We start from the raw sequence: 23,279 nt of genomic DNA on the forward strand, positions 1-23,279 counted from the left end.
AATTTGATAGGAATTAGATTGAACTTATGAATAAAGTACCTAAAATCTATGGAAACTGAAAGCTTGAACTAAAAACAAATCATACATCTAAATGCTGTGGAGACCTTTTCTCTCTAATGGCAAACGACTGGACTGTTCTTCTGGCAATCGGCATCCAAAGCCGCCTCATCCTATCCTCTTTCGGGTTGTTTTCGAGCAGAGAAGGCTCTCTAGTCCTGTTGGTGAAACCCAAGTTTCCAAATCTCGAAAGAGCAGTGATTTCGGACATTGATCTTTTCTCTCCTCGATTCGTAGAACTCGAGGCATGAGCTGAAGTTGCTATACTGTCTGATGTCGAGGGAACAATTGAGTTTGTAGCTGAACTGTTTTTGTTCATTGTACTAACTTTGTTCTCGAACAATCTTTTCATCTCCATCTCCTCCTTGATCTTCATAATCTCCTCATTTTCCGTTGCCTTCGTGGTCAAAAGCTGCTCATCGTTTAGTTTTATGGGAGAGAATCTATTGCTTGACACCGTGTTGAGCATTTCCGAATTCAAGAACATAAGATCAGACGAACTCAGATTGCTCCATCTGTTGTTAAACTCGAAAGCGGAAAAAAGAATTTTGTGCTTGTGCTTGTGCAGGATTTTGTCATCCTCTTTTGTCACATCACCACAAGCAGCTTCTGCCTTGATTAGCAGTTCAGCTTCCTTCTCAACCACCTTTTCGCTTTTTCGAAAGCTGCTTCCGATGCTGAATCTCGAAGAACCGCAGCGATCTTGCTCTCTCTGAACAAAGAGATCTATGTTCGAGTCCTGTCGATGCACTGATTGGTTATTCGACAAGACCCTCATGCTATTCGAGAAGGTAACGAACGTAAGATCCTCAGAGCTAACCTTGTGCCGGCAGAGAGGACAGCTTGAGTGCTTTTCCAGCCAGTGATCAATGCAGTTGATGTGAAAAGCATGTTTGCATTTTGGAAGCAATCTGAGAATCTCAATATCTTCGAATTTCGATAGGCAGACTGCGCATTCGAGACCTTCCCTTGACCCTTTGAGAGAAGAGAATCTGAAAAACGGAAGTGCCTCAATCACCGTCTTGTCAATCCCCGAAAACCGGGAGCTTCTACTGATAAGTCCCGTTTCCAGGAGACTGTTTTCTCGAACAGGAACTCTTCTATGGCAGTATTTGGCATAAACTAGGAGAGTAAAAAGGAACGCAAACATGACAGATAGAACACCGATAACCGTACGAACACTTTGTTGATATTTAGTTTCTTCATCAGAAGCCATATCTGAGCCTAAGGATTGTGATTCAACATGGAAGATCACACAGTTGAGAAGCAAAACAAACAAGCTTGAATGAAACATTGGAAGGTCGAGATTTTGAAACCCCAAAATTTTAATCATCTTTTCGGAGCATTCTGCAGGAGAAAAAACGAATTATATATACATATATGTTTGTGGGAGAACTTGGAAGTTTAAGGGAAATATCAATCTGGTTTGTGATATTTCAGTTTCTTGGTTTCTTCTTCGGTTGTTCGTGTGTGTCCTAATTGGATTAATTTATTTTATATTGCTGTATATTAGGGTTTCTACAAATATGCCCTCTCATGGATTTTATTGTGTAATCATCCTACATTATAATATAAGCTCCAGCTACCACATGACATCAGTCATGTTAAGATCTACCTATAAGCTAATGCAGTCCTTAGCTCGATGGCCCGGCAGGTGAGAACCCGTTAAACCAATCGAACTTTTGGCGATGAGCTTTTCGCAGGCAACTTGTCGCCTCTATGTTTCGGTTTCGGTTTGGTGTTTGAGTTATTTGTCTTGTAAGATTTTTGGTAATGTCTTGCTGTTATCCGAATTCCTTTCTTGGAAAAGAAGCAATATGTTTTCTAAGCAAAAAGCAAACAACAATATATAATTTCATTGATTCAAGAAGTTGGTATTTGTATAAGAATTCTATCGACATCTATATGGCTATATGTGCTAGTCCTTAAAAATTTAGAATGATGCATTGGTACAAAGGAATCCAAAAATAAAACCGCGTTCAAAGTGCGCGTGTTCCTCTAGAACTTCGAAACAAAACTACCTAAATCCTATGAAACTTGAATCTTCCATTGATCCAAATTATACATCTAAAGGCTGTTGAGGCTGTGGAGGCCTATTCTCTCTATTGGCAAACCACTGGACTGTTCTACTGGCAATCGGCAACCAAAGCCGCCTCCTTCTTTCCTCCTCCGTATTGTTTTCGAGCAGAGAAGGCTCTCTAGTCCTGCTCTTAAAGCCCAAATTCCCAAATCTCGAAAGACCAGTGATTTCGGACTTGGATCTTTTCTCTCCTCGTTTCACTGAACTCGAGGCGTGAGCTGAAGCTGCTATGCTGTCTGAATCAGAAGGAACCGAAGCTGAGCTATTTTTGTTCATTGTACCAACTTTGTCCTCCTTAATCTTTACAATCTCCTCATTCCCTGTTGCTTTCACAGGCGAAAACTGCTCATCATTCAAATGTCTGAAAGAGAATCTATTGCTTGACTTCGTGTTAAGCATCTCGGAATTCAAGAACATGAGGTCAGAGGAACTCAAATTGCTCCATCTGTTCTTAAACTCAAGATCCGAAACAACAATTGTGTGCTTGTGCTTGTGCAGGGCTTTCTGATCTTCCTCTGTCACATCAGCAGCTTCTTGGATCAACAGTTCCTTATCAATCGCCTTGTCAACTTTCCGAAAGCTGCTTCCTACGCTGAATCTTGAAGAACTGCGGTGATCCTCCTCTCTCTGAACAAAGAGCTCTATGTTCGAGTCCTGGCGGCGCTCTGATTGATTGATCCACCTCATGCTGTTTGAGTAGGTAATGGAAGTCAACTCCTCAGCACTAACCCTGTGCCTGCAGAGAGGACAGCTCGAGTGCTTTTCGAGCCAGTGATCAATGCAGCCGATGTGAAAAGCATGCTTGCATTTGGGAAGCAGCCTGAGGATTTCAACACCTTCGAATTTCGACAGGCAGACTGAGCATTCGAGGCCCTCCTTCGACCCTTTCAGTGAAGAGAATCTGAAAAAAGGAAGTGCCTCGATCACTGTCTTGTCAATCCCCGAAAAGCGAGAGCTTCTACTGATAAGTCCTGTTGGCTGGAGATTGTTGTTTCCAACCACACCTGCTCTCCTGTGGCAGAGTTTTGCATACACAAGGAGGACAAAAGTCAGTGCAAACATGACTGCTAGAATTCCAATAACCACAGCAACACTTGGTTGAAAATTGCTTTGTTCATCGGAAGGATAATCTGGGCCACTGGATTGTGCTTCAACATGGAACACCACAAAATTCAGAAGCAAAAAAACAATCAAACTTGAATGGAACATTGGAAATTTGAAATTTTGAGACTGACCCAAAAATCTAATCATCTTTGGAAGCAAAAAGGAACTACATACACACACACACACATATATATATATATGTATGTATAGATACAGATATATGGTTGTGGAGGAGTTGAAGTTTAGGGGAAAAGGAACTATATATACATATATATACAGATGTATGGTTGTGGAGGAGTTGAAGTTTAGGGGAAAAGGAACTATATATACATATATACATACAAATGTTTATATCATTCTGGTGAAATTTTATGTGTTACTTGTTGGGGTTTTCATGTGTTTCGAATTTGATAAACCATTTTTATATTATTGGAGTTTATTAATAATAAAGATAATTGAAGAGTTGAGAAGTGATGACGAAGTGGGAGAGAGAGGATAAATGCATGTAGACAAATATTGCCTCTTTTGGTAGGCTGCATTATTATCTAAGCACCACCTGCAACATGACGTCAATCATGTTAACTGTTAGGACAAACCATTAAACTAATTTCTTATACACAACCGGTGAAACTACGATTAAAGAAAGAAAAAATTGCTAGCTCCAATTGTTTACAAATAGATTTCTTATAATGTATTCACAATTCATCAATGATCAAAGGCGACATTGGAGGAGAGCGAAAGTTGCAATCGTATAAGGTTTCAAATTTGAACAGCCTCCAAAAAGTTTTGATATCTAATATTCACAATGAGATATTTAGAGTGTCAATAATAACATTCTAAAAAGGACTTTTATTTTCAATTTTATTATATGATAATACTATATATTCAAGTGAAACTGTAACCCAAGAATTTCTAAAGCTTTTTTGCTTGTATGGTTGTTTAAGATTGAACCGCTTTTGCTTGCTTTTTAGTATCAATATATTGTTCTAATTTTTTTAGAAAACTTTCTTAAATAATGAACCTTTTTATTAACTTTGCACAAAGCCCTCGAAATCTCAAAGACGGTTATGAATTAATGACTTACATCCATGTGCATGTGATCAACACCTGATACTAACTAATTTGACAGAAATTATGTTCCCTTTTTTTTTGTTTGGAAGGGATTGGCCTTTCTAACGCATATTCAGTCGTACCGACATGACCCTACAAATTTGTTTTCGATCCAATATGAGTTTAGGTGAAATTTCGTTATGAGATTTTCACATGTAATTTGCTCCCTCTGTTGGATTAGTTTGTCCTCGAAATTTGGTAATTTATTTGTGATTTGACTAAATTATTAGGGTTTATTAATGGTATACGAAAGTCAAAGTTGTTAGTTGCGTATGGTGCTTGCAAATTAGCTGCTTAGCATGGCTTGGCTCAGAAGGTCAAAGGGTAGAGTTGTGGGATCTTAGCTTAGGTGACCTCATTGCCTAGAACATCATTAGGCATGAATTAATTCAGCTAATGCCTGTTGTGTTTTCTAATGACAACCTTGAACTATCTGAATTTGATATTTTTATTGAGTTGAAAGTTCGGGATAAACAAACATAGCGTGCGTAGATAGAGAAAACAAAATGTATCATTATTTAGTATATTGATTATCTTTTGAATAACATAATTTAAAGGGAGTTTTAACGAAAAGTTTGTGATACTGTTCACTTTAACGAAAAATCATATTTTTACACTAAAAAAATCAAACATAGTTTTCAAGCCATTTTCATTAGTTTTCTTTAATTTAAATGCCAAAAAAACATAGAAGTGTGAAAAGAAAAAGAAAGTGCGGAAATCATTTTTCTTAGCCAATAAACAAGGGAAATGCTTTGCCGGTCCTAGTAATTAAACAATTCTTAATTAATATTTTATTTCCTGTAAAAATATTCAGAGACTCATTTTCCAGAACAGAGAAGCAACAAATCCGCCAGTGTTTCAATAATGGCACGTGGAGGATGATGAGTGAACAGAAAAATCCAGAAGTTAAAAGACACAGAGCAGCTCAATCGTTACCTAAATATTTGACTCTTGATCCATGAATTCTCCATTTGCAAAGCGTTCGTAGATTGCTAATCTGAAACTAATAAGAATCATTAATCAACTAATCACCTTTGCAGGTTTACGTATACAAGTATTTGGTTTTTTGTATCTGTATTTTCAGGTATTATACTGAGGCAGTCTACTAATCGGTATGCATTTCTTAGAAGTAGGGCGAGTGTCTAAAGACCGAGTTATCTCTCTGAATCAGGTTATTCGCTGGGCTGTTAAGCCGTCGAGTCCTCTAGGGTTGATCAACCCGTTTCATACTAGCATCACAAAATACAGTGGAACCGAAATATTTGGCCTTCATGTCGCAAACAGAATAATGTCAGAATATTATTACATACACCTGCAATACTCGATCGTAGCAGATGAGGGAACCGAGAAGAACTGAAGAAGGTTACTACCACACAAGCACAATGACGAGTTAAGCGTACAAAAACATCCCCAGGATTTCCAGACCGCGTATAAAGTTGTTAAACGTACTTCAGACATGGTACAGAATTAGGTATGAGCTGGGGCAGAAGGATTGCCATTAGGAAATGCTGCCAAACCAGTGCCACTTTCGGGATTAGATGGCTCGTCGCTTGCATGACGAACAAACTCTTCAGGGGACATGTGCAAGCCGTGGCAAGCACAAACTATCTTTATTTGGTTTGTGCTGTATCGGTAAGTTACACCCGAAATTGTCTTACCATTTGGCCCTTGGCCTTTGGTAGAAACCCATGGTAGGTTCGGGCATGAACCAGATCCCCCAAATTTTATGTCTGCAGCAATACCTGGCTTTATAGCTGAAAAATCAAGAGATAAGTCCTCTGCCGTTGGGCGGCCAGGTGCATCTTTCATCCCGAGGTTCGCGCTACTTACTTTTGTGTCTTCTTCTACCTGAGAAGATGCGCCCTCTTCAGTGACATTCTGTTTGCCATCACCTCTCGCCCGTTCTAACATCCTCCCATCATATTGTGCCACATCAGGTGAATTATGTGAAACGACTTGCATTATAGCTGCATCAACACAAGAAGGATAAGAATCTGTTATTTTGGTCAAAGCACCACTGATAATATCACTATTAATTTTTTGACAAAAGAATGCCCCGGAGTTGTTGTTTGTGGATGGAAATGGAAAATATTTATCAACATATCCAACATAAAGAGTTGCGCTCAGTAAGTGCCATCACCACGAAAGTAAGGTGTTTCCATGCTCTCTAGTCCAGCGTGCACAAATAAGTTCCAATCCATATTATAGTTACCTGAGTTTGGTGGATTTCTGCCTGCATAGGCAGGATGGAATTGTTGAGCATGAGGAATTGCACCCCAGGAATTATCTTTATCCAACATTGGGAGCTGGACAGGTGAATAGCCAAACATAACTGGCAAGTTTCCAGGATTCACAGGTTGAGTCCCTGTTCGTTCACCAGTAACAGTAGGCATCGACTGCATCATCCCATGCATTGGATGTCCTGATGTGGTGGTTGCACCAACTGAATTAGATTCCTTCGTCGGGAGAGAATAAGGTATGTTCATCATGTTTACTGATTGCAGTGAGAAGGGACTGCCATACGCCATATTCCCAAGCTTATATTCATTTTCTGATGAGATATTAAACCTCTTCTGCCCATTTAGGTCGACAACATTGGAATCAGCAAACCTTCGAACTTCCTTCTGAGCATCAGAAGAGTCACCAGATCCAACAAATCGCTTGACGCCCTCAGCATGTTGAGAAATCGGCACTGAGGATGAACCCTCCACTTCAGAATCTGCCACGTCTTCATTTTCAGCAGTTGAGCCATCTTCTGTAACGGAAATGTGTGATGCTCTCGTCTTGTCATGCATATCAGAGTAATGAGTTTCTCTCTCATGCTTCTTTTGATGGTTCATCTCATCAAACAAATTCTTGCGCTTATTACTAGCCTCAGTCCGTTTTTCCTCCTCTGTTTCATCAGACTTGTTATTGTTTGGAACCCAGACTCCTCTACCGTTCAAGTTCATTGATGCATCTGCATCAACACTGGACTTGGAAAGGTCATTGAAGAAGTTTTCCTTAGGTTTCACTGAATCACTTCTTTGAGAGCTACTACTAGATTCTTGTTTTTGAGCCGCACCATGAAGAAAGTCCTTAAAATCATCCGCTAGTTTGTTGCCTCTATCTCCTTCTTCTGCTCTAGCATTTGGGGAAGCACCATTTTTACCCTTGGTTTTGGCAGATGATCCACCCCAAGAGAGACCCAAACTAAGTTCAAGTCCATTATCATCCTCCATTTTTTTTTTTTTTTTTTGGGAGAGAAAATAACTGTCAATAGAGATCAAGAACAATCATTCCAAAAAGTGATTCCTGCACAAAAGCAATCTCATTACAGGGTGCAACCATGCAAGAATAAAGGACGCTGAAGGCCTCACATTGTCATACATAACCACGACACAGAGATGAGACCACAACATGGCAATAATGCATCGCAATAGAATATAACAAAAAGTAAACATATGAAATGATCAACGCAAGCTAAGTATCAACATATAACTAAATGTCTCTTGAATAGACATAACTCTTAAGCATTAACTACAATTGTAACATTGGCGGCCATTCCATCATCTGGTATAGTGGGACTACCAACGAGAGAATGGCTTTTGCAAGCGTCCTAGACTTGATCATTAGCTATACAACTAGGTCCAAACTTCAGAATGGTGGAAAAAGTTAAAGAGGTACCCCGGTATCAGTCACATTAGAGCCATAATCACCCATTACGAATAACTGAACAACAATTTAGGATATCAGTCCATCACAAAGAGAAAGCAATCTCACACTTGCAAAGACAATTCTTATTAGTAGAGCTAAACTACAAAAGCACTCAGCAAGTTATGCCTTCAACAAACAATACCGATCATCCAAAACATCTAGTCTACATTATGAACAAAAATCCGGAGAGATGTGCACGATTAATTCGATCCAAGATCTTAGGCTCCATCTAGTAATAAGTTAATAAGATTTCCATTTTGCTGGAAACAAAAACAACAATAGCAAAAAATCTCAGGATTTTATTAAGATTTATTTTCCTAAGTTTTCTCGGCAACCAAACAAGGGAACCCAGATCTGCTCCTCACCAGATTATCCATGACATGAATGCCTAATCTTCAACTAAATAGAAAAAATTCCGCGAAATCAAAAGCTAGAAACTTTGAGCAATTAAATTAAAGTGCAATTAAACGAACTTAAAGTCGGATAGGATGGAAAATTAGCCAAATATTGCGATTCGATCCTTATTTGGATCGGTTTCTCAAATATTTCACGAAAAAACGATTTAATTTAATCAACCCAGCTGAAAATTTTGCATAAAAATACCAAAAGCAATGAAGAACACAAAATAGGAAGAGAAATAGAGACCTTGATCGGAAGAGAAGTGGTGAAACCCTAAATCGAGCTGCTTGGTCCAGAGATGAGTGGGGCAAGAGAGAAGAAGTAAAATTTGGTACAAAGCGTGGTGGAAGAAGAAGATGTTCAAAAACACATTTGTCACTCTTTTTTTTTTTTTGCTTTTGCATTTTTTTATATTTTCTGACCGCACGTGACTATTATGCAATTTTCATTGAAACCATGTTTTATTTTATTTTTTTATTGGCGTTAGATTTGACTTGCACCCATAAGAAATCTAAATTGCGAAGTTGGTGTACTGTCTTAGTTATTACGGTATTCCTCGAACAATTGCGTCCTGAACTTAAATATTTATTGCTTTTTATAATTTGTATTTATTATAAAAATATCGTTTATATAAAAATGATTCTAAATAAGAGACAAGGATTCTCTTCGGATCCTTTTTATAGGAATCCGGAAATCAATTAATTGTATCTGTTTATTATACATTGTGTAGTCAGTTTTCATTATATACTATTTATATTCAATTTTAAATTTTAAATTTAAAACAATTTTTAAATATACGATATATCATAAACTGATACGATTAATTGATTTTCCGGATCTCCACAAAAAGGTTTCGGAGAGAATCCTATTCCCTAAATAAGATATCGGATTGGTTGATATTGATAATGTCCAAAAGACCAACCCCTGAAATAAAATGGAGTCAAATTGTTTGCCCTCCTTTTATCGTGCCCTTTCCTTTTCCATCTATTCGTGCGGTCATAGTTAAGTCACGTCAACATTTTATATTCCTATTGTTTTTTGTCTTATTATTTTTATTAAAAAATTAATATAAAATGTTAAAGTAACTTAACTGTGACCGCACAAATAAAAAAAGATAAAAAATGTAGGGTAACAAGAGAGGAGGCAATCTGCCTCTAAATAAAATTCGGCATCTCAAAAGTAGTTTTTAGGCTCTGGCTAGGTAGGTTCGGGTTGTTTTTTTATTTTTTTTAATTATAATTGATTTGGAATTGGGCTGCAGGCCCAATTATATAAAATCCTCCCACCCATTTGATCCATAACGGACGTCATTAAGGTGCTTCAAATAAGGGTGTATAAATGAAAATAAAATGTGTGGTTAGCATTTCTCCAAAAGTTATGGTTAATAATATTTGTTAGAACAATTTATGTGCGGAGTTTGTAAAATCCACTCTAGTTTGATCTTTAGTTAATTCAAAGTAATATTAAAAAATAGGTTTAAATGTTAAAATGGTCCATGTGTTGTAGCCATATGGCCAATTTAGTTTCTGTGTTTTCTATTTTACTAATTGTGTCCTCGTATTGGTCTCTGTTAGCCAATTAAGGATATTTCATCCAATTTCCTTCAAAAAATTCGTAAGAAAAATAATATGAGATATAATTACCCTTTCTTTTTACAAAAAAAATACAAAATCAATGAGAAATAATACATAGAAGAGATAAAGCTTCCAATCTGAAAAATGATTAAGGTTGTGACATAGAAAAGAGAGGGGATAATGTTAGGGAGGAGGTCGGGGAGTTGGGAGGAGAATAAATTTTCTTTTAATTTTTAATTTTATTTCATTTTAAAATATTTTAAATCAAATATATTTTTTTTATAATAATTTATGAAAAAAATTTACGGAAATTAGATGCAAATGTCCTTAATTGGCTAACGAAGATAAACAGAATGACCAAATTGGCCAAATTGAAAACACATGGACTAAATTGACTCAATGACTAAAACACATGGACCATTTTAACATTTACGATTTAAGTGCATGAAGGAGTTTCTATATGTTTTCTATTTTTAGGTATTTGATTATGAATGTAAGGAAAAAACTTACATTCTTGCCGGTTCTATATGTGCAAGTAAACACATGAAAAAAGTGAAGTAGTGAAAAGATTCACATATTCATATTTTAGTAAACGTATGAAAGTAATGTTAGAGAGATTAAAGTTATAGACTAAGTTTGGAAACTAAATGATGTGTCACCAATAAGAAATGAGCCCGGTTATTAATGTTTAAGTAATAATCTAATCATCAACTTCCATATCGTTTGGTTTACAAAATTTAATCTACGAATTTAATCTTCTAGTATTACTCATTTTTATGTGCCTTTTCTCTCTGATGCACTTGCCTAATTGGTGCTTAAACCTCCCGAAGACAAATTGGACAAAGGGCTGGTTTGGTATTATTATGCTTTGAAAAAAAACTGCTTCTGCTGTGTTGTGAGAATAAGCGGCTGTGAAATAAAGCAGCAGAGTGTTTGGTAAATTTTTTGGTAAAAGTGTTTTTGGAAAAAAAAATCAGTATGATAGTGTTTGGTAAACTTTTATGTAAAACAGCAGTGACTGTGTAAAATGACTAAAAATGGTATAATACTAGATGTGCTATTAATTTAATTTTCTTAACAAATATAGGTTAAATTTCTTTACAATTTTTAATCCATTATTGCTATATTTTTTTTATTTCATTCTAGCATTATCTAGTCATTATTCTTACGATATTTTAATCCACTTTGCCATTTTTTATTCCATTCCATTATCCTCTGGTTTTTTTCTTCAATGATACATCTGCAAACACTTCATCCAAATCCTCTCTCTCTGAAAAGCTCAAATCACCTTTTTTTTTTTTTTTTTTTTTTTTTTTTTTTTTTTAATTTTAAATTTTTTTGTGAAAAAACCCAGATCAAAATTCTTCATTTTCGCCGCCACGGAGGTGCCCTAGTCTCGATCGACCGAAACCGGCGCAATGCAGCACAGCGGGTTCATCTTCAACCCCAATCAGACCATTCAATCAGACAAAAAGTGAATTCGATCGTTGAAATCCGAATCCCTTCCAACGCCGATCAAACGGCTCCGATTTATACAAAAGCAGGACCCGATTCGAAGCCAAAACGAACCTTAAAGACTCGGAGCTTCTGGTTCTAGAGAGAGAAAGAAGAGACAGAGACAGAGACTCATGAAGAGCTCTGCGTATCAAGAAGGAAAAATGGAGGAGGGTATTTATGAGATTGTTAAAGTTTCATTAATTAATTACAGCAAAAATTGAAAGCAAGTCGAGTACCTGGTACCTGGAAGGCGACAGTGATGTGGCGCTGAGACCGATGGAGAGAAAGGAAAAGGAAGAGGAGGAAGAGGTGTAGCAGCATGAGGGAAGAAGGGTGTGCGGAGTGTTTTGCGAGAGAGAAAGAGAGAGTGCAAAGTGTAGGAATCAGGAGAAGGAGAAAGGAGGAGGCAGTATTGGAAAATTCAAAAAATTCATTAACTTGGTGTTGTAGCTCCGTGTTTTGGATAATAAACGGCTTCTTGAAGCTACAAAATGCAGCTTCTACTTTTTGGCTTTTTTTCATGTGAAACTTTGAAAGAAAGCTATTTTGGGATGTTTACCAAACACCAAAATCCCTACTAGCTTTTTTTTTTTAATCACCTCAATCCCAAACTGCATCAATGTCTCCTCACATACATCTAGCTACATCTCAATGCAATCCCTATGATACACGTGTCGACATCCAAGCATCGCACACTTGTCTTGTTCCTCAAACGTCTCTAAGCAAACAGCACACTCATCACCTCCAATGCAAAGTAGTTCACTCTTCTTGCTCATTCGATAGCTGAAGATTGCGTAACACCACAGTCCCAGCTGCCGATGTGGAGTTATCGTGAACACCAGCTCCTGGCCAGATTTGATATCATGCGTTAGAGCCGCTTGATCGGAACCGATGATGTACCCGACACAATATGTGATGAGGGCAATTATGAAGATGGGAAAGAGTAATAGGACGATGGCGAGTGAGATCAGCAAATAAAGTAAGACCGGCGTGAATACGGCCATGAAACACATTAATTAAGATGAGGACGGTATGAAGCCGAGACAATATCCGATAGGACAAACCACATTTTCTTCAAGTAGAAGGTAGGGATGATGGAGAGGACGATGAATATTATGATGAAAAGAATAAGCGAAGAGTATTTGTTTCCCCAGAATGTCTATGAATTGCATCAGTGCGGAGGATGGAGATGAAGGAAAAAGGAGAAAATGATGAACCAGTGAATCCACGACTACCGAGCTGAGTTTGATAGATGAGTTATGCTTGTCTTTGTTTGTTATATATAGAATAGTGTAGTTTCCAAAACTACAAGGGATTGGGTTATTCCTGAAAGGGAAGGGAAAAGAGGAAACCTAAACGAAAGAGGAAAATTTAGTAAGATTAGGCTAAAGGTATGCTGGCTTTTACTGTTTAAGTAGGGCTACGTGAGTAAGATGGACACGCGGTCGTGGAAATGTTTTGAGTCTTTTAGAGCAGCTCCAGCGGGAGCTTTTGCCCGATGGACAAGCTTCAGCACAATGCCTGATTGCCCGAGGGAGGAAGTCCAGCGTTGGCTGGCGAGGGAGCCCGAGCAGGCTTGAGCGCCAGGCCAGTGGATTCGTGCCATCCCGAGAACCTGAGGTGGTTCTGACGTCAGACGCCTTTTTTAATTTTTTTTTATCAGGTTCTGGACTGGTGAGCCCGAAAACGAGGAAATTGCAGTTGGATGCGCAGAGGTGGGTGAGGGCGGAGGATATAGAGGTGAGTTCCGGCGGGGACATGTGGGGTGCTGACGAGGTGTTTGATGATGGAATGGCGTAGTGAAGAAGTGCGTCCATGACAGCGGGCGGGAGGGGGAGTATGGAGGTAGGGGTAAGGGATGAGGTGGGGAGGGTTTGGTGAATGGTGGTGCTGATGAGAGTGAGGGTGAATGCGAGGGTGAAGAAGGTGAAGAAGAAGAGGAGCCACAGGCGGTGGCTTTCGCCGTTTGTCGATTACTTGGTGTTCATTTCAACACAGAGAGAGAGAAAGACCGATGCTGCTTTTGCTTTGTCTTTTTTTAATTATCTTGGTATTATTTTATGAATAAAAAAATACCAATATTTTATTGCCTATTGTCAGGGCTATTGAAGTGCAACGGTAGAGATGCAAAAGGCGGTTACTGTTCATTAAGGGCAGTTACTGTTCACTAGGTGGATAGTATAGTGTATTGCCTGGGGGGGCCTTTCCCACGGTGGAACTGCTCTTAATTTATACAAATCGTTACCCTTGGTCAAATTGTTTATTCCCTTCTTTATTTTTCCCGACTTTAATATATCCGTTTTTTTTTTTTTTTACAATATACTTATATTTTTCTTCATTTGTAAGAGAGACAATTTTAGGATTGAATTTTATGAATTGCGAGTTTGATATCAATTGAAATGGTTGTTTCATTGTGTGTCTTAATCCAAATCTCAAACCCCTTAGTGGCACATTCAATATTTAGACACACTTATTGACATGTTCTCTAATGGAGATGAGATCTATTATTTGTGTAAAACTGTAAAGATCCCTAAATTCTGAACAGCCAAGGAAAAGCGAGAGGAAAAAAAAACACACAAATGTTATTTTTGCCACGTTTTTTTTTTACCATATTTGTATTAACTCTAACATACTCACTTACTCACATGTGTTAATGAACCTTACCTTTATTAGAAAAATGATACAAATGTGGCAAGTGTAACATTACTCAAAACAAAACAAGCATGCATGCAGTAGATTATTGACAATTAAAATCAACATGCATGCAAACATGTCAAAGCGGAAGCAAGGAAAATACCAATTATGCCTCAATCTTTTCCTCTTGATGGTTTCATACACCGGCAGCCTTCTTGAACTGATCACAAAGCAAGGGCTTCCATCTTCACCATTCCGAAAAGCCCACAACGTCACGAAATGTTGCTTCCCAATGAGTCCATGAACATGAACGAAGTTGTTCCAGCCTGCAGTGAGGATATGAATTTACCCGCCCAAAATTTGAACACCATCGGGTAATCTTTACCGTCCATACCATAAATCGTGACGTGGATGCAGCTGATAAGCTTTTCGTTGGCATTCAACAGTGGGATGAAGTGATTTTCGACATCTTCTTTTTTCATGGTGAGCCGAGTTGCTTTTCAAATTAAAGGCTTGCTGCACTCTTGAATTAGGTGTAGAATATGTGGGACATGAGGCACATCAGGAGGGTCATAGTTTCCGTAGAACAAACCTTCTTCTTCTGGTTTTTGTTTGTTGTTGTAGCCTGTAGGTGTGGTAATTCATTCTGCTCGTAAATCTTCTTCTTCGTTATTCGTTTTCTCTCGGTTCCTAAATACGAGCCTTTCTTCCCATTTGAGCCAAGCATATTACGTTTATGGCCTCCAATTCACTCGCAGTCTCGGAATCAAGAACCTCTTATGCCTCATTTGTCTAAGATTGCCGTCGGTTTTTTGTTTATAATCAGGGTCATCATCATGGTCTTGATTAGCCATGTCTGGCCTAGAGCTCTCTCCCAATTTCATATTCTTTTCTTATGATACTCGAGAGCAAAAGGAAAATCTTATTGGAAGATTTAATGAGAATTTGTGCTGTTTTCTTATTTGTAAAGTAACAATTGGATAGGAATTATAATATTTTTTTTGGCAATTTTTTATGAGTAGAGTAGGTGTTGTAGGCGCACAACTATGCTATGTGGGTGTAAGGATTGGGTACGTTGTAGAGGGATTGTTTTTTATGGACGTTTGAGTTTTGCATATGATTCTATAACTTGTAAAAGGGTTTGTTTGGGTTGGAGTAATTTTTTTATGTACCTAGAACACTACTGCATAACATAGCGTTCTAATTTTATTCAAATTAAGACATGTAAATTTATTTTTTATTAATATTTCTAGAAGGGGCATATATGAACCCGCCACCCTTATTATTTCATGTTTGGTATTGTTCATCGACAACTAATGATCGACAAGCCAACTTTGCAGAATCCAACTACATTTGGTTGCTACCTAGTTATGGATAGTTTGCATAACTAGTAGGACGACTAGATGAAACTTAAACCAACATATTTTTTTTGCAAAGGCACCCACAAAAGAGGCTCCAAAGGAGCCTTCTGAATGATATCAAGGGACGCTCCTCAAACCATTCAACTCTATCCAGACAAAAGATACAAAGTGAACAAGTCGGTGCATCACACCATTGGCTTCACATTTGTTTTGTTCCTATTATATCAAGAAGTTTGTTTGTTTGTTTGCTTTTTTTTTTTTTTTTTTTTTTTTTTTTTTTTTTACGTAATGATAGATTGTAACTTAATTGGTATCGAATTCGTCATCTAAGAAATTTCAATTTAAAACTTCTGACTTACAAGTAAGGATAAAAACCGATAAATCATAAATAGTATTACGTGGTATTAAGAAAGAGCGATAAATCATAAATAGTACTAAGTCGTATTAAGAAGAAAACCGATCATATCGTGCTTCTAATTCATGCCAGCTAAAAGTATACTCTAAGACTTTTTTTGGTCCTTATCCCTCCCTAATATCCAATTTTTGGTTGGGTTGAAATTTAATTAACAGGAGTAGCTGTTACTCCTCCCTTCAAGTAGCTTAAGGCATTACAAAAAAAAGGGTAAAGTACTACATTAACTATTGGTGTCATGACACTTTCATACCTTATCTTTTAAAATTGACAATGTCATACCTTATCTTTAGAATTTGTGCTAATGTTATACCTTTCGTTAGTTTGGCCGTTTATTTCTCAGTTAAATGCTGACGTGGCTTGATTTGGGACCCATTTTTTTATTAAAAATTTAATAAAATATTATTAAAAACTAAAAAAATCATTTAATATTTTTTAAATATTAAAATAATAAAGAAAAGCAAATAAAATAAAAAATAAAAAAAAACCTCAGGTCCGTTTGTCCCTCCCCCCTCTCTCCTCCCCATCTTAGAAGAAGAGAAAAAAAAAAAAAATCCAAAAACCCAAACCAAACCCAGTTCGTCCCCCCTCCCCCCACCACAAACCCAACCCCCTGCAACCCAGAAAGAAGGAGGAGGAGGAAGAAGAAGGAAAAAAAAAAAAAAAAAACCCCAACCCAACCCAAAGGAGGAAGAAGAAGAAGAAGAAGGAAACTAAAAAAAAAAAAAAAAAAAAAAAAAGGGAAACCCAGTTCGTCCTCACCCCCCCCCCCCCCCCCCCCAAAAACCTGCAGAACAAGAACAAGAAGAAGAGAGAGAAGAAGAGAACAAATAAAAAAAATAAAAAAAAAGAACCCAGTTCGTCTGTCCCCCCGCACCCACCCTCTTCCCTCCACACCCATTCTCCCCCCATTTTCTTCGCGCCCAAGTTCTCAACCTTTGGAATCGGCCTGGGTTGCAATTGCAGGAAGGGGGAAGAAGATGAAGATGGGGAGAAGAGAGAGAACGGGGGTGGGGAAGGGGACGAATTGATGTTGGTTTTTATTTTTTTATTTTTTTTATTTTTATTATTATTATATATATATATAACTTTTCTTTATTATTTTAATATTTAAAAAATATTAAATGATTTTTTTTTAGTTTTTAATAATTTTTTAATAAATAATGGGTCCCGAATCAAGTCACATCAGCATTTAACTAATAAATTCACGTCTAGCTAACGGAACGTATAACATTGACACAAATTCGTAAGATGAGGTATGACATTGTCAATTTTAAAAGATGAGGTATTAAAGTGTCGTGACACTAATAGTTGAGGTAATTTTTTGTACTTTAGCAAAAAAAAAAAAAAAAAAAAATATATATATATATATATATATATATATATATATATATATATTCTACCTATTTACTATTTTCATTTGGTGCCAAATGAATCTTAGTTTAAAATAAAATTGAATTAATATCGTAATCAGATAATCTCAAGTCCATAAAATTGTGATCAAAATTTAAAAGTTTGGATCATCTGGACACAAAGTATGATGAGTCCATGACCTGATTGGATTTTTTGGTATGGAGTAAAAGCCAGCATTAAAGTTGAATACAAGCTGTACAATTTTTTGTGATACAATTTAACATGTTATCTTACATGACTTTCTTTTCATCTTAATTATTTCACCTCCTATTTCACATTTCAATTTATGTTATTCAATTAGTCTTAAAAACACATAATGTACGGTAAAAAAAAAGACTATATGCAAGTCATGTGTTTTATACCTTGATAAAAGAACGATTTGTTATTTTGCACAAGATGGTGCAGTAAAATAAAATTGTAATATGCTTGTTCGAATTGAGATGGTAGGGATGTAAGATCCCACATCGTCCAACGGAGAGGGGGTGATGTGTCTTATATGTACATGTTTCCATTCCTATAGCACGAAGCCTTTTAGGAACTTACTGATTTCGGATTCCATCGGAACTCCGAAGTTAAGCGAGATAGGGCGAGAGCATTCCTAGGATGGATGACCCACTAGGAAGTTCTCATGCCGAGTTTCCAGAAACAAAACCGTAAGAGAATGGTAAACCAAAAATGAACAATATCGTGTTATGGTGGAACCGCTCTGGGATGTGACAAGGGAAGTAATTAAAACTCTCAATCTAGCTTGTTTGTGTAAGTTACAAATAAGACTTTTATAAATATATAATTGAGTGTTCGCGGTTGATTTAAACTAACAAACATGATTGAAAATGTCAAATTTGTTGATCATGCACATGTTTGTATTTGTATTGAAAATGAGACTGACTCACTGATTGAAGAACAAGCAGATCGACTTACAGAACCCTTGACTCCATCGCATTTCTGTTGGATAGTGGCCAAATTAGGCTAGGAAACAAAACAATATTGATGAGGGAACATCATGATGAGAATTATGTTTCCTTGTTTTGTGGCTTGTTTTGTGGCTTGTTTTGTGGCTTACTTTGCTCCTTGTTTTGTGGCTTTTTCAAAGCCATAATTATTTGGCTAGGTATTAAAAGGAATGGATGGAGGAAGGGAAATCATCCAAGGAAGAGATGTAAAGCATCCAAAGAGATGGTGAGAGCATTTGGCTCTACCATGGGTAAGGGTGAGAGAAATCAAGAGAGCTAGAGTGAAAGATCTCTTGTGAAAGAACTCTTGGGGTAGAGTGAGGCTCTTGGGAAAATTCTGTGAGTGGGTGTACAAAGGATATGGGATTGGGTTATGTCGATTTAACTCATGTGTAACTTGTACTGTTTTTTTCTCATAGTGAAGAGCAATATCTCTCCGAGGACGTAGGCAGGTTTTTGCCGAACCTCGTAAATTTCTTGGTGTCTTTATTTCTTGTATTTTATTTTGTTCAACTGTGTGTGATTTTGGTGAGGTTGTAATCTGAATCTCGGTTCCGCACTAACGAACGGGCCAAGGCACAACAATTGGTATCAGAGCATCGTTGGGGGCTTTGGTTCGTTGGAGGTCCAGATTTGTTGTTCACCATGGAATTTTCAGTTGAGCAGTTTAAAGGGAGAGGCGGTTTTGTTCTTGGTAAAGGAGAGTAATGGAAGCATGAAGAAATGGAAGCCGTGTTTAGGGATGCTTGGATCAACTGCGAAAGTTGATGTTGAGGAAGAAGACAAAGGCCTCTTTCTTCTTACCTCACTTTCAGATTTGTACGAGAACCTTGTGAAACTTTACTGCAAGGAAAGAAACAGTAAGTTTGGAGCAGGTGCAAGCTTCTTTGGTGTTGAATGATACACACAAGAGACCATGGATGATGGTGGGCACAAGACTGCTTAAGCTATTCAAGGTTGAAATCGTGGAAGAAAATTGGAAAGAGGATCTGAGAGAGACAGCAGGTTCGGATCCGGTTCCGGAGGCAAGGGTCCACAGTGCTACGGGTGCAAGGCCGGGTTAGCAAGTTTGTGGTGGAAGACTTTGAGTATGCCCTCTAGGTACTCGAAGCAACACTTCTCTTGGTGATGTTTAGTCTCAAATGTTGCAGGGGTTTTGCAGCAGGTGGAGCTATGGGATTCACAGGTGATGAGAAAGTCCTGAGGTAGGAGGAAGTGTGAGGAATGTTTGTCTGGCTCGACGGGTGTTGTTGGAAATGGGTGCACTGACAAGTTTCAAAGTTGCAGACAATGAAGAGGAGGAAAACCTGCTCGAGGAGACGAGGATGTGTCGAGATCCTGTCTGAAGCTAAATGTTTTTTTTTGCTTGCAGCAGCTGCACATGCATTGGCAGTGACTGAATCGGAACAGGACCAACGAGGTTGATTCAGAGTGTGCATGCTGGTACGTAAGGCCAATGGACTTTGGTACAATTTGGCCAAGGTGGAGATTGTTGGATAGTGGCCAAATTAGGCTAAGAAACAAAACAATATTGATGAGGGAACATCATGATGAGAATTATGTTTCCTTGTTTTGTGGCTTGTTTTGTGGCTTACTTTGCTCCTTGTTTTGTGGCTTTTTCAAAGCCATAATTATTTGGCTAGGTATTAAAAGGAATGGATGGAGGAAGGGAAATCATCCAAGGAAGAGATGTAAAGCATCCAAAGAGATGGTGAGAGCATTTGGCTCTACCATGGGTAAGGGTGAGAGAAATCAAGAGAGCTAGAGTGAAAGATCTCTTGTGAAAGAACTCTTGGGGTAGAGTGAGGCTCTTGGGAAAATTCTGTGAGTGGGTGTACAAGGGATATGGGATTGGGTTATGTCGATTTAACTCATGTGTAACTTGTACTGTTTTTTTCTCATAGTGAAGAGCAATATCTCTCCGAGGACGTAGGCAGGTTTTTGCCGAACCTCGTAAATTTCTCGGTGTCTTTAATTCTTGTATTTTATTTTGTTCAACTGTGTGTGATTTTGGTGAGGTTGTAATCTGAATCTCGGTTCCGCACTAACGAACGGGCCAAGGCACAACAATTTCAACACTTTGTCTTAACAGTCAAAGTTGAGAAGATATATGACAACTAATAAAATATTTTCAAATGTTGTAGATTTTCCTGAATTTTGAGATGTGGTATACATTTATGGATTCGCTTGGTAACCAGTAAAAAAAAAAGACACTAATGAAGGAAAAGCAGAAAATTGCAGGAAGGAGTTTAAAAACAAAAGTATCTATATTTCTCAAAACTCAAAATATTCCAATATATAATACCACTCTTCTATTATCAAGTCGTGGACATTATGCCTAAAAATCATGATAATCGTAAATGGACATTATGCCCAGAAATCAGAAATATGAGAAAGAAAAAAAACCCTAAATCTAACCTTATTAAGAAAGAAAAAAAAAAACCCTAAATCTAACCTTATTAAGAACTGTGTGGACACTTAATAATGTTCACATTCTCAATTCTTCCTCAATCTTCTTTCCTTGATGGTTTCGTACACCGGCAACCTTCTTGAACTAATCACAAAGCAAAGACTTCCATTTTTGGCATTACGGAAAACCCACAACGTCACAAAATCTTGCTTCTCAATGATTCCATGGTCATGATAGAAATCTTTCCAGCCTCCGATGAGGACATGAATCTTGTTCACCCAGGTTTTGAACATCATCGGGTACTCGTTACCGTCCACATCATAAGTTATGACATGGATGCCCTTGCTAGCGTCTTCACCTTTCTTCAACAACGGAAAGATGTGGTTTTCGACGTCTTCTTTGTTCATGGCGAGCCTGAACTGGTCATCTGTCACATCACTTCTTGTGAGTTGTTTTTCAAAGGGCTTCCTGCACACTTGAATTAAGTGCTGTATTCTAGGAACATGTGGCACATCAGGAGGGGCATAGTTCCCATAGAACAAACCTTCCTCTGCTTCTACTTTCCCTTTGGTTTTGGTAATTCGCCATGCAAGGAATGTTGTCCTTGTGCAGCAGCAACATTGTTAATGGCTTCTAGGGTTTTTGGGGCTTCGATTTCTTGGATTATACGTTTTCTCTTGGTTGCATGTGAGTATTTCTTCTTCCAATATTTTGAACCAAGAAATTTGCATTTCGTATCCTCCAATTCTCTCGCAGTATCGACATCCAAAACCTTATGCTTCATATGCATAAGAATTAAAGTGCCTTCATTCGTCGTCATCACTTTGTTATAATCTGGATCTTCTTCATGGTCTCAATCAGCTATGTCTTGCCTAGAGCTCTCTCCCAATCGCATATTTCTCTTGGATTCATGAGAGCGAAAGGAAAATTCTATTGGCCGATTTTTTGAAGACTCTTCCCAAGTTGTTAATGTTTGGACGAGGGAAGGAAAAGACAAAGAGAGTTAAAAAGGAATTAGGGTATTTATGCTGTTATCTTGGACATATTTTTCAAAGTAACCAGTAGTAAATCACGTATTATTATACAGTTGGGTTTGAATCAGAATATTTTGGCGACCAATGTCTAACGAGTAGGTGTTGTCTTACAAAAGTTATGCTACTGTTTTAGATACGTTTAGGGATTCGAATCCCTTTCTTATTCCTCATATGGAGTGACTTCTCATTTTCTAGGTCCATTTAGTTGAAAAGCTACCAGGCCCCAAGAGGAACCGATTAAAGGCCAAAGCCCAAACAATAAAGCTCTACAAACTCTCTAAATTTTTGTAAAATTGAACTTTATTAAGAAAGTTACTGTGTAAGTAATGTGATACAACCAATCTACAAATGTTATAACATACGAATTGGTTACTAGTTACCGTAAAATATAAATCCGTTGTTCATCCATATTATGATACGTAAGTTGGCTACATCACGGGATAGTACTTCGACATCGTTCAACAATTTTTCATCTAAGATTTTATGGGGCTTTGATGTATAATTAGTGTTGCTATCGTTCACCAGTTGACAAAACTCAAAGGTAGGGTTTTGATGTTTTGAGAGAACAAATCAGAAGTTGCCAACCGCATAAGGAATAAAAGTAACATGAGACATCATCTCTCACCATCATCTTGTGACAATTGCCAACTTTTGGTTTCTTGGTTATGATTTGCGTAGTTTGAGACTGAACTCTTAAAAATTATTATATCTGCTCATTGAATTTGTAGTCAAGAGAGGAGCAAGGTTTTTTTTTTTCTCTTTGATTCAATCAAGGTCTATATCAGTTTGTAGTTTTTAATTTTAATTTTGATATTGCTTATTATTTTGTTAAATTATGATGTTATTTGTTCTTCATCGTCACTCTCAAGTGTAAGGAGACGAGTACACTGTCTGTTTCTCTCAAAGAACCAAAATTCAATGTAATTTCTTATGGAGAAAATTATAGTAATATTCCTTTCTAAGTGCATGTTTTACCAGATTGGATAAAATGGCTTGTGCGGCTGTGCCAGTCGATGAAAAGTATACACTTGGACTTTTTGTCATACTGCTTCATCTTCTTCCTTATCCCTTATCCGAATGGTTGGACTTGTGAACGATAGCAACACTAATTGTGCATGTTACTCCTGCTTTCAAGTTTCATCCAAACCTGGATAATATCCGAAACTCACTCCTCCCTGTCATGCGGGGCTTCACACAGAAACATTCAGTTATGGAAATCTTCCATATATGATATTGTCTTCCATAACAAATATTCTACCGCTGTTTACTATTTTTATCGACTTTCCCATCATATATTTTACAATTTTATTTATTTTTTATTTGTATCCAATTAAAATAAAATTGACAATTAATTTAAGAGGTAAGATATCTACACATCTCAATTTACTTCTCACATACCTCTTGATAATTTATGTCCATTGATATTCTTCAATTCATCCGATCTGACGACCGAAAATTAAAAAGATGTGTAAGAAGTAAAATAAGGTATGTGGATATCACATTTCTTAATTTAATCATCTGGGGAGTGTGACCCTAATTTAAGCT

The 23,279-nt window shown here is 37.4% G+C and overlaps 3 protein-coding genes and 1 pseudogene across 3 annotated transcripts; all 4 read right to left on the reverse strand.

Moving 5' to 3' along the window:
* Positions 1–79: 79 nt before the first annotated feature.
* Positions 80–1,435, reverse strand: LOC137730668 (E3 ubiquitin-protein ligase ATL42-like; annotated as a pseudogene).
* Positions 1,436–1,996: 561 nt separating this feature from the next.
* Positions 1,997–3,428, reverse strand: LOC137720053 (E3 ubiquitin-protein ligase ATL42-like). The gene has a single exon (XM_068459058.1). The coding sequence runs from the start codon at positions 3,386–3,388 to the stop codon at positions 2,117–2,119; it is 1,272 nt and encodes a 423-aa protein (XP_068315159.1). The 5' UTR covers positions 3,389–3,428; the 3' UTR covers positions 1,997–2,116.
* Positions 3,429–5,554: 2,126 nt separating this feature from the next.
* Positions 5,555–8,829, reverse strand: LOC137734376 (ninja-family protein mc410-like). The gene is made up of 3 exons (XM_068473656.1): positions 8,693–8,829; positions 6,564–7,645; positions 5,555–6,318 (listed from the first exon to the last, which is right to left on the reverse strand). The coding sequence occupies exons 2-3, from the start codon at positions 7,570–7,572 to the stop codon at positions 5,819–5,821; spliced, it is 1,509 nt and encodes a 502-aa protein (XP_068329757.1). The 5' UTR covers positions 7,573–7,645; positions 8,693–8,829; the 3' UTR covers positions 5,555–5,818.
* Positions 8,830–20,786: 11,957 nt separating this feature from the next.
* LOC137746639 (putative B3 domain-containing protein At4g03160) lies at positions 20,787–21,107 on the reverse strand. The gene has a single exon (XM_068486673.1). It carries the CDS (start codon positions 21,105–21,107, stop codon positions 20,787–20,789), a length of 321 nt encoding a protein of 106 aa, XP_068342774.1.
* Positions 21,108–23,279: the final 2,172 nt, after the last annotated feature.

The sequence above is a fragment of the Pyrus communis genome, chromosome 1 (assembly GCF_963583255.1).
Source record: "Pyrus communis chromosome 1, drPyrComm1.1, whole genome shotgun sequence".
Taxonomy (NCBI): Eukaryota; Viridiplantae; Streptophyta; class Magnoliopsida; order Rosales; family Rosaceae; genus Pyrus; species Pyrus communis.